Raw genomic sequence first — 11,019 nt, forward strand, 5'->3', positions numbered from 1 at the left:
GAAAACACTCACTGATTGAGAAAAGCCCATTTTTGTTCTGCAGAGACATCAGTCTCTAATGACTTGCCACTCAAGTCATGATGATATCAGCTTCGATTAAAGGTAAACTCAGTAATTTTTTCCTCATTTAAAAAGTTTTACAAATAAATTAATTGTAATTTTTAAACATTGTGTCAAATCATGACACACCACACACGAGATGAAGACTCCAGTCATATCAGTAACCTTATTTAAGCTGTCTTATTCTACGTGGAGAGGGTCCCCTCATGGAGGCTGCCATATTATGATCACATGACCTGCCACAAATGCTGCCTTCAAGTGGACCTGGAAAGCTAAGTTGGGCATTCATTACTTCAACATTTCACGCATTCAAGTGGGAAACAAAATACTGAAGAAACCAAACTTAAAACAATATGCAATGAATGACAACAGAAGCTCTTTTTCTGTTGTACCAGTGAATAAACCTGCGTCACTTATACACAACATACAGGATATGATTTATTAATGCGTGGTATCTAACAAATTATTAATTTATTTAAAACAAACCATGAAGGGTGAGTCATTAGTTGACTGTCATACAAATTAATATTATTGAAATAAAGTAAATAAGCTGAAATCGTTTTGCAAAATTGTTGCTTCCCATGATCTTTCATGTTGACACTCACCTTCCAACCTCCCAACTCGGGTATCATCTAGAATTGAGTTTTCCACTCGTTAATACGACTTCACTTGGTCATTCATGTACTCAGAACTCGTAATTACCATATTTCCAAGTCCACTTGAAGGGCACAATACTACTTAATTTCAGTAACTGCCATGTTATTGGACACTTTCACCCACGGATTAAGTTAATCATGGCTGACTGTGAATAATGAATTTCTAGCATGGCACTGGTAACTGAAAACTATTGTGTTTAATTGATGCAAGTCCAAGGCGACAAATTCAAAAAATTACTGAATGTACCTTTTAAATGAAAATTCACATCAACCTATAATTTTATAACAGTTTATTTATATTATTTGGTATGCTTGTGTTTACCATGTTGTCAAATACAGGTTGTGAGATGTGACAAGATGACTTTTTGTTCAAAAACAATCATTTGATCATTCATTAGTCCATTGAAAAAACTCATGTTGAAAGCCAGTCAGTACTGTGAGGTCACATGTTTACAAGTTGTCCTGTAGTAACCCACCCAAAAGACACAAAGCTAAAAATAGATAACCAGATAAAGTCCTTGATTCTCTCACAAGTTAATAATTATCTTTCATTCTGCATTCTTTCCTCAAGGCATCACCAGGCTTGACAGAACAAGGCATCACAGATAATACGTTATTAAAATATAAATTACCTTTGATAAGGAATAGTTCACAGGATATGCTCACACTGCAACCTAACGTTCAAAGAAATACTTTTTTCTACAAGGAAATTCTAAAAGCCAAACTGAAGTGCTGTGTAACTTGGTGGTGGTTGAACTTTGCTCCTCATGCAACTTCAGGTCAAAATGTGCCATGTAGTTGTAAGCTACAGCAATAGCAATACCTGCAATTCATGAGTGGACCTCATGAAAGTATTAGCTCACTATAGTAAGCAAAGGCATTTGTCCGACTTCATGATTAAAACACAAAAAGAGCTGGAACCCCAGTCAACAGGCAAATATGAACATGGTACTCCTGAGCTAGAAAGTTTGAGACTGGCCAAAATTGCAAGGCGCAAAATGCTGAGAAGGACGGAAGAGCAGATGACAAGTGAGAGATTAAAAAACTTCACAGTGCCCATCTATTGTCTGGACTAATCTGTCAAATCAAATGTCTCGGAATAATTTAGATTGTGTGTTCTTTGATATTGTACAATGAATGTAAATTTTTTAAAATGTGGATAAGTCTAGAATCTCTTCATCTGACGTCTTTCCTGTCGCCTTTGTTTCTTATCATTCTTCTCGTTCTCTTCAGGGGCTGCCTGTGACTCAGTAGAAAACCAAGGGCCCAGAAAATTCACCCATAATAAATGCAAAGCCCTTGCTGGTACCTGGTAGGCAAAGAGAGTAAATTGCATGATTAACAGTAAAAGTGGAATTGTGGAAGCTCCTAGATATCACAACAAGGGCAATGAATTAGTCTCACCAGGAGCCAGAGGTACCAGAAGTAGGACGACAGAGTGCTGAGGACCTGAACAATAGCGGTAAGAAGAATCACATCCTTGAGGTGCCTGTATACAAATATAAATAGGTCACTTATGCAAGTAGGGAATATTTATCACTGACAGAAAAGGCACATAATGGGGAAAGGAATTAGTGCCTGACCGATATATGGGTCAGCCGATATTATCCTTTTACCGATATATCGGTATCGGCATATATGTTTACCGATATGCGCAGATATGAAAACTTTTTTTCAGAACATATAATGCAGAAAACAATGCTTTAGAATTGGTGTCATAACGTAGTTTGTCCAGCAGAGCGCGCTCCGACTCCATTGTTTACAGAGCTGAGCTGACGGTGGCTCTGCAGTGAGTTCAGCGGTGTCTTCGCGGTAAGTCGCTAACTAGTTTGTGAAATATATACTGGAAAGTTAATAAACAATGACCCCATCATTTTCCCTTTTCAATATAACTAATATACCATTAATCCTGTCACTCATGTTTATCACATGTTTGCCAGCTATAGTTTGTCAGTGCAGTAAGTAATGTAGCAGATTGAAAGGTAAACATCAGAGCATCTTTTTGCAGCTCAGCAGACAACGGTGCGGTGGTGGATTGTGTCTGTTGAGTGTTGATTTCACACTACGTTGTTACCTAATTGGTGAGACGCAAAGCTGGAAAGTAAAATAAACAACGTCCATCTTTTACTCTCCGTGACAACGAGCTTATAGCTAACTAGCTAATCACATAACTACTTTCATTGCTTGTCAGCTGAGTGTAAGCTAATGTGTAAACATGTATTCACCAAACTGTTTTGTTCAGGATTCACAGTTTGGTACCCCCTTCAACCGAACAATTCCAGTCGATGCATTTATAAAATGTAATATTTAAAATTCTGATTTTCCACCGTTGAAAGTTTCCCCTGAACTTGTATAACAGAATACGGTGTAACACCACTGCTGCTGTTTATCTATTGACTCGGCAGGTGTAAATGCTTCTTATTTTACAACCTGCCAATAACTGACTGGCAGTATTATAGTCAGCATTTGACTGTATTACTACGATGTTATTGCTATTTATTTTATTTATTCTTATTTTAAGGCATTTGACTGATACTACAGTTTGTTTAGCTATTTATTTTATTTTTTTATTCTTTATTTTAATGGTCAGTATTACTAATCAGTACTGACGTTTATTTAGCTATTTATTTTATTTTATTTATTCTATTTTAAGTCAGTATTTGACTGTACTGATGTTTATTTAGCTATTTATTTTATTTTTATTTATTCTTTATTTTAATGGTCAGTATTTGACTAATACTAAACAGTACTGATGTTTATTTAGCTATTTATTTTATTTGTATTTATTCTTTATTTTAATGGTCAGCATTTGACTGATATTAAACATACAGTACTGATGTTTATTTAGCTATTTATTTTATTTTTATTTATTCTTTATTTTAATGGTCAGTATTTGACTGATACTAAACAGTACTGATGTTCATTTAGCTATTTATTTTATTTTTATTTATTCTTTATTTTAATAGTCAGCATTTGACTGATACTAAACAGTAATACTGATGTTTATTAAGCTATATATTTTATTTTAATTTATTCTTTATTTTAAAGGTCAGCAACTGACTGATATTGAACATACAGTACTGATGATCTTTAAGCTACTTATTATATTTTTATTTATTCTTTATTTTCTCAGTGTTCATTTCTAGAATTTGTTGACAATGTATAATAATAATAATGTCAAATATTCTTTGATAAAAATGTTTAAGAAAGCAGCCTTCTGAGTACCTTTACATAGTCATATTGGTAAAAAAAAAAATCGGTGAACAATCCACATAGATAAGGTCCGTTTTCATCCCAGCTCAAAAATTAAATATATCGGCCACCATATCGGTAATCGGTGAATTTTCCCCCTCTAAAATCAGTATCGGTCTCAAAAATCCCATATCGGTCGGGCTCTAAAAGGAATATAGCTATAAAGCCACAACTCACTCTGCCATGCCTTGTTCCATATTAAGGTCTATCCCTCCATCCAGCAGGCTACCATCATCAGCAAATGCAGGTTTGGCCATTGCTGACATGGATCTGTAGCTGCCAATATAGACCACTGCTGCAAACAGTAGATGTAACTGGTACAAAGAAAAAAACAAAGAGGGGTTAAGAACTACACTGCAAGAAGAGTCAGAATAGAGTAATATTTACCAAAAGGAAGGAGAAGTATTTTATTGTTATTAATTAAACTTGCCCCGAAAGGCTCCGTTCACACCGCAGCTGAATGTGGCCCAAATCAGATTTTTTCACTCACATGTGACACAGATCTGTTCATTTGATGACAGTGTAAACAGCTACAATTGCATCGAATCTGAAATTTTTAAATCCATCAGGGCTACTTTCATAAGTGTAAATACAGTGCATCCGGAAAGTATTCACAGTGCTTCAATTTTTCCACATTTTGTTATGTTACAGCCTTATTCCAAAATGGATTAAATTCATTATTTTCCTCAAAATTCTACAAACAATACCCCATAATGATAATGTGAAAGAAGTTTGTTTGAAATCTTTGCAAATTTATTAAAAATAAAAAACAGAGAGAGAAAAAAAAAAATCACGTACATAAGTATTCACAGCCTTTGCCATGACACTCAAAATTGAGCTCAGGTGCATCCTGTTTCCACTGATCATCCTTGAGATGTTTCTACAACTTGATTGGAGTCCACCTGTGGTAAATTCAGTTGATTGGACATGATTTGGAAAGGCACACACCTGTCTATATAAGGTCCCACAATTAACAGTGCATGTCAGAGCACAAACCAAGCCATGAAGTCCAAGGAATTGTCTGTAGACCTCCGAGACAGGATTGTATCGAGGCACAGATCTGGGGAAGGGTACAGAAAAATTTCTGCAGCATTGAAGGTCCCAATGAGCACAGTGGCCTCCATCATCCGTAAATGGAAGAAGTTTAGAACCACCAGGACTCATCCTAGAGCTGGCCGCCCGGCCAAACTGAGCGATCGGGGGAGAAGGGCCTTCGTCAGGGAGGTGACCAAGAACCCAATGGTCACTCTGACAGAGCTCCACCATTTCCCTGTGGAGAGAGGAGAACCTTCCAGAAGAACAACCATCTCTGCAGCACTCCACCAATCAGGCCTGTATTGTAGAGTGTTCAGACGGAAGCCACTCCTCAGTAAAAGGCACATGACAGCCCGTCTGGAGTTTGCCAAAAGGCACCTGAAGGACTCTCAGACCATGAGAAACAAAGATTGAACTCTTTGGCCTGAATAGCAAGCGTCATGTCTGGAGGAAACCAGGCACCGCTCATCACCTGGCCAATACCATCCCTACAGTGAAGCATGGTGGTGGCAGCATCATGCTGTGGGGATGTTTTTCAGCGGCAGGAACTGGGAGACTAGTCAGGATCGAGGGAAAGATGAATGCAGCAATGTACAGAGATATCCTTGATGAAAACCTGCTCCAGAGCACTCTGGACCTCAGACTGGGGCGAAGGTTCATCTTCCAACAGGGCAATGACCCTAAGCACACAGCCAAGATAACAAAGGAGTGGCTACGGGACAACTCTGTGAATGTCCTTGAGTGGCCCAGCCAGAGCCCAGACTTGAACCCGATTGAACATCTCTGGAGAGATCTGAAAATGGCTGTGCACTGACGCTCCCCATCCAACCTGATGGAGCTTGAGAGGTCCTGCAAAGAAGAATGGGAGAAACTGCCCAAAAATAGGTGTGCCAAGCTTGTAGCATCATACTCAAAAAGACTTGAGGCTGTAATTGGTGCCAAAGGTGCTTCAACAAAGTATTGAGCAAAGGCTGTGAATACTTATGTACATGTGATTTTCTTTTTATTTTTTTTTTTTTGTAATTTTTTTTTCCAATAAATTTGCAAAGATTTCAAACAAACTTCTTTCACATTGTCATCATGGGGCATTGTTTGTAGAATTTTGAGGAAAATAATTAATTTAATCCATTTTGGAGTAAGTCTGTAACATAACAAAATGTGGAAAAAGTGAAGTGCTGTGAATACTTTCCGGATGCACTGTAAACTGGATATGTATCTGATTTTTTCCAGTGTTCCTTCAGTGTCAACACCAGGTCAGATTTGATTTGTGATTTTTTTACATCAATCTTACTCAACATTTGTTATTTTCCCACTTGATTTCCAGAATATATATAGACATGTTATTGTTTAAATGTGAGAAATCTTTTCTAGTTAATGCATTCAGTTTCGTAGGGAAAGAAAATAAAATTATAGGCTCAACAGTTGAGTTCAGTGATTCTTTTGGACTACACAGTAAAATATGTGCATGAAAAGAGCCAGAGATTGATTTATGTACTGTAAATGCTCTGTTCAAGCTGAAAATGGTTTCTCTATTTCACAAACTGTAACAAAAGTGAATGCAAGCAAGTCACTGGAAATCTGGCATGGTTACTCAACTCAATCCGGGTGGTGGAGGCCAAGTCTCAGTTGCCTCCACTTTTGAGACTATCAATCCACACATCGAATCCCGTGGCTCGTTGTGCATGACACCACGGAGACTCACAGCACAAGACGCTCATGCTACTCTCTGTGATCCACGTACAACTTACCACGCACCCCATTGAGAGCGAGAACCACTAATCACAACAACGAGCAGGTTACCCCATGTGACTCTACCCTCCCTAGAAACCGGGCCAATTTGGTTGCTTAGAACTGGCTGGAGTCACTCAGCACACCCTGGATTCGAACTCGCGACTCCAGGGGTGGTAGTTGGCGTCAGTACTCGCTGAGCTACCGAGGCCCTCCTGGTGTGTTTCACGCTTGAGTAATATAGCACTTTTGAGCTTCGATGAGAATTGAATTGCACTATATGAGTGAAATTTACTCTATCTAAAAATACTTTATCCATCAAGACCTTTCTCCATCACTTGCTGACATATTATTAGGTGTATTGGCATTAAGTGTCCTATCAGCTTAAAAAATAACAGCTAATTACTTGACTTTTAATTAATTATTTTTTAAATGCAATTTAATTCAGCAGAAAATCAGATTTGGGTCACATTCAGCTGCGGTGTAAAGCTGCTTTATCACATCAGACTGTGTCTTACCCATGTCCAAAATGTAGAAGAGCTGTAAAAGAGCAAGAGATTGACTACTGCATAAATGGCCTGAAGGGTGGAAAAAGAAAACAAGCACAGTAAGGGAAAAGCTAAATTACACAACACTGCGATAAAAGGTTCTGGGAAACACTGAAGCTTGTCTTACGTTTGCTCCAAGCATAATCCTACAATAGAACTTAAGTGTCTCCTGGTTTTCGTCGTGGATTTGTTTTTTGCCTTTGGTTCCAACTTTACCTTTTGGCTAAAGAGAGACATACTACTTAGGGGATCACAACATTACACTAATCAAATAAATAAAGTTATCGCATAACCTATTAAAATGCACAGTTACTATTAAGGTTTCGTGAATGCTGACTAATTGAACATAAGTTAGTTGTCAAGATTCTCTCATACCGCCATCTCCCCTGAGTCTCCTTCTGGTGCAGCTGTTTTATCACCCGATAACGCCTCTTCGTTTAGGCATCTAAACAGACTACTTGTTAATACTTTTTAAAACTGGTCTTCAAAACTAAACATATACTAAATAATTCATATACACTGCCAAAGCAAAATAACACACCATCGTTCGCGCGCACGTTTCCGGCGCTTGAGAATGACATCACACGTAGTAAACTGAAAACGTCCTTGGCGCCATCTGGTGCTCATTTGTTGTAAGGACAATTTAACTGTAGCTCGCAGGAATCGATTATGCGCTTTAAAACAGACGAAACGTTCGGAGGGTTTGAACTGAGCATGGTAGGCTATTAATAGTTTTCGACAAAAATACCATAGTTACTACATTGTTACTACCCCTACTCTTTTACAGTCATTACAGCACAGACACAAACAATGTGTAGATCAGTAGAAAGAATTTTGTTTTCACCATGTAAACAAAATAACAAGCCATGGATAAATCAACAAGTATAATGTGCATGAATTTAGTGTAGCCTACTCTTTTCATATATCACAAGAAACTAACAAGAAAAAAAATCACAAGGAAAAATAAACATTTTAGATTTGGTTTCTACTGGAAGAAAGTATTTTGGCAAGCAATATATAACAGAAAAAGTGAATGCTGCTACACATACATTTTCACACTTGCTGTCCTACATCCATAAGATGGGAGAATATAATAATCTATTAATAAAATTAACCAATTGCGTATTGTGACAGAAGCATAATGGACCATAATGCCCGATACAACTGTATCAAGAGTTGGTAGCCTATTGCTGACGTTTTCCACTGTAAGGTGGTATGGCTATCACTTTTAGAAGTTACCTTTACACCCATTTTGCCCATTTGTCCAATAGAGTTTAAAGAGGTAGTAGTCTTGTGTGCATGTGTATCAGTTTACTTTATTCTTATAGGTTTTAGAGGGCCATCCAGTAGATCAGTAATCATGTTGACTGCTTTGGTTCTGTTTTTGGGACTACTTTTGGTTCTACTTTGGCTTGGAGCTTTCTTTTTATTCTTCCAGTTTAAAGTCTGGGCCGGCCAAAAACTTCCTCCTTGGACCTACTCCACTCCCAGTGTTTGGAAACCTGCTGCAACTGGACCGCACAAACCCCTTAAAAGACCTGGACAAGGTAAGGACATCAGGCTGTCCAAAACACAGACTGCTGCATTAAATGACAAATTATCAAGAAATCAATATGACAACTCAGGTGTCTTTCATGCTTTGACTATACACTGTACCAGGGTCAGAAATTAATGGAGCTCAGGCCAAAAATACAACTAAAAGTGATAAAAATGCCCCCAAAATTCAATATGCCCCCATAATGAGTTCTTTTATGTTTTTTTATTTGCAACATCTTTTCTTCCTAGCAAACTATTTTTGGTTCCCAAAACTTTCTGGGAATGTTAGTTATGGTTATAAAAATTAGAACCTAAAGAGAACATTCAGAATTGGTTCCCCAAAAAAAAAAAAAAAATAAAAAAAAATACCCAAACGGGAACAATACGCTAACATTAGGGGAACACTCTTGTGTTTTCTGGGTTCATACTCTATTCTAGGATCAGGTATAAATATTTTTGCATAAAACATAAGATATATTTACTTGTTGTTAATAAACTGATTAAATTGAAGTATTTGAGATTACTTTTTGATATTAGAAAACAAATGCCCTCATAAAGGTAAAAAAATGCCCCTCAAAATCAGAGCCAGGGGGCAAATATTGCCCTTTAAGATAAAAGTTAATTTCTGACACTGCACAGTACATGTACTGCTCATATCATTTTTGCTCAGCGTTACGGATCACTCTACAGTCTCTATATTGGTAGGCAGCCAGCAGTGGTGTTAACTGGTCAGAAGGTGATCAGGGAGACACTGGTCACACAGGGGGTGGAGTTTGCTGGCAGACCAGACACCATGATGATCAACCACATAACACAGAGCAAAGGTAATGGAAAATACCCAAGATACTCACACAATTCTCAAGCAGGCCACATACTGTTCACATTACACAGAGAGAAGTGCATTGCACTAAGTGAAGATTATAAACAAATTGTATTATTGAGCAACACTCCTTGCTGGGGTCAGATGGCCTCTTAGCAGAATGGTTTGTGTGCTTAGGCGTGAACATGACAGATTTTGAAGAGGGTTGGAGGGAACATTGACACTTTGCTCTGACCACACTGAGGAACTTTGGATTGGGGAAGAGAAGTATGGAACAGAGGATTCTGGAGGAGGTCAAATATATCTGCTTACATCTGGAGGAATCTGCTGGTATACACACCACCTTTGACAAATCAATGTTTATATTAAACATTGTTTGCATATTGTATTTCCAATGTTTGACAGTTGTTGGGGGTTTTAAACATTCAAATTCAAGTATGATAAACATCTCTTCTGTTCTCTTTCTCTCTATCAGGAAAGCAAGTTGACCCTCAAGATCTCTTCCATCAAGCTACTTCAAACATAATTGCCTCTGCCATTTTTGGGTCACGCTTAATTATCAGGAAGAATACTGTATAGCCAGAAATTGATCACAACCATAGAACAACTTACTAAGATTGCCATTAGACCTTGGGCAATGATAAATACAATGAAAAGTAAACTAGTATAGTAATGGGTAGTATGTAGACATATTTTTAGCATCATCAGTGAAGTCACTGGTTTACTTCCGTCAGCAAAACTAATGTGACCTTACGGATACGGTCCCTCTTTCCGTTTATCTTTGAATTGCAGCTCAATGGAATAGCTCCAGTGATAAGGATTTTCACCAAACTCCAGGGCTACAACATCCCAAAGGTGACGAATACTAGCATTTTGACATGAAAACTATCTACAGCAGAGTTACAATGGCACATACCACTGACAACAAAGAAAAAACAGCTACAAATCCATAACCCAAACTGTTATTTTATTGTTGCAACTCCCAAACAGAATTTTCGGTATGGTCAATCTCTCTTTTTTATATATATATATATGCTTTTCTTGCAGGGGACTTTATCATCCCATATCTGTCATCTGCCTTCTTCCCTTTCTCTGCATGTATGTTCTAAATACAAATCCCATTAGTCAGTGTAGATGAGGTTTTCAAATTATTTCCATGTACAATGGCTATTTAGCAAAATCACTCAATCAGCCATTTAACTGCTGTACTATATCCAATCACACATCCATAAAAAGAAACCTTAATATGACCAAAACAATGTGAGATACCTATTGTATGGTGTATAATATATTTACTTTGCTATTTCCCAGGACCCCATGTGTGTTTATGATGGAGTCTAATTTGAACGGAGTTCTTTCTTTGTTGTCACAATACTGCGGTGAT

The 11,019-nt window shown here is 37.6% G+C and overlaps 2 protein-coding genes across 3 annotated transcripts; one reads left to right on the forward strand and one right to left on the reverse strand.

The window, feature by feature from the left end:
- Window positions 1-991: 991 nt before the first annotated feature.
- LOC127419066 (transmembrane protein 208-like) lies at window positions 992-7,884 on the reverse strand. Of its 2 annotated transcripts, XM_051660268.1 has the most exons (7): window positions 7,821-7,884; window positions 7,655-7,724; window positions 7,407-7,502; window positions 7,250-7,309; window positions 4,146-4,282; window positions 2,121-2,205; window positions 992-2,025 (listed from the first exon to the last, which is right to left on the reverse strand). In XM_051660268.1, the coding sequence occupies exons 2-7, from the start codon at window positions 7,658-7,660 to the stop codon at window positions 1,882-1,884; spliced, it is 528 nt and encodes a 175-aa protein (XP_051516228.1). In that variant the 5' UTR covers window positions 7,661-7,724; window positions 7,821-7,884; the 3' UTR covers window positions 992-1,881. The 2 variants fall into 2 exon arrangements, with proteins under 2 accessions (XP_051516228.1, XP_051516144.1); XM_051660184.1 differs by having other exon boundaries at window positions 7,655-7,853.
- Window positions 7,885-7,948: 64 nt separating this feature from the next.
- Window positions 7,949-9,879, forward strand: LOC127440071 (cytochrome P450 2B4-like). Its single transcript, XM_051696453.1, has 5 exons — window positions 7,949-7,996; window positions 8,608-8,633; window positions 8,718-8,826; window positions 9,486-9,639; window positions 9,813-9,879. Exons 1-5 carry the CDS (start codon window positions 7,949-7,951, stop codon window positions 9,854-9,856), a joined length of 381 nt encoding a protein of 126 aa, XP_051552413.1. The 3' UTR covers window positions 9,857-9,879.
- Window positions 9,880-11,019: the final 1,140 nt, after the last annotated feature.

This window comes from Myxocyprinus asiaticus, chromosome 1 (assembly GCF_019703515.2).
Source record: "Myxocyprinus asiaticus isolate MX2 ecotype Aquarium Trade chromosome 1, UBuf_Myxa_2, whole genome shotgun sequence".
In the NCBI taxonomy this organism is placed as follows: Eukaryota; Metazoa; Chordata; class Actinopteri; order Cypriniformes; family Catostomidae; genus Myxocyprinus; species Myxocyprinus asiaticus.

Bases quoted from the DNA above. Each gene is read 5' to 3' on its own strand.
- LOC127419066 (XM_051660268.1), bottom strand. The intron at 7,310-7,406 runs GTAAGACAAGCT...TCCACCCTTCAG, and splicing joins GGATTATGCTTGGAGCAAAC to GCCATTTATGCAGTAGTCAA. The intron at 4,283-7,249 runs GTAAGACACAGT...TCTTTGTACCAG, and splicing joins CTTCTACATTTTGGACATGG to TTACATCTACTGTTTGCAGC.
- LOC127440071 (XM_051696453.1), top strand. From the start codon at position 7,949: ATGCGCTTTAAAACAGACGAAACGTTCGGAGGGTTTGAACTGAGCATG. The intron at 7,997-8,607 runs GTAGGCTATTAA...TTATTCTTATAG, and splicing joins GAGGGTTTGAACTGAGCATG to GTTTTAGAGGGCCATCCAGT. The intron at 8,634-8,717 runs GTAATCATGTTG...TTATTCTTCCAG, and splicing joins GAGGGCCATCCAGTAGATCA to TTTAAAGTCTGGGCCGGCCA.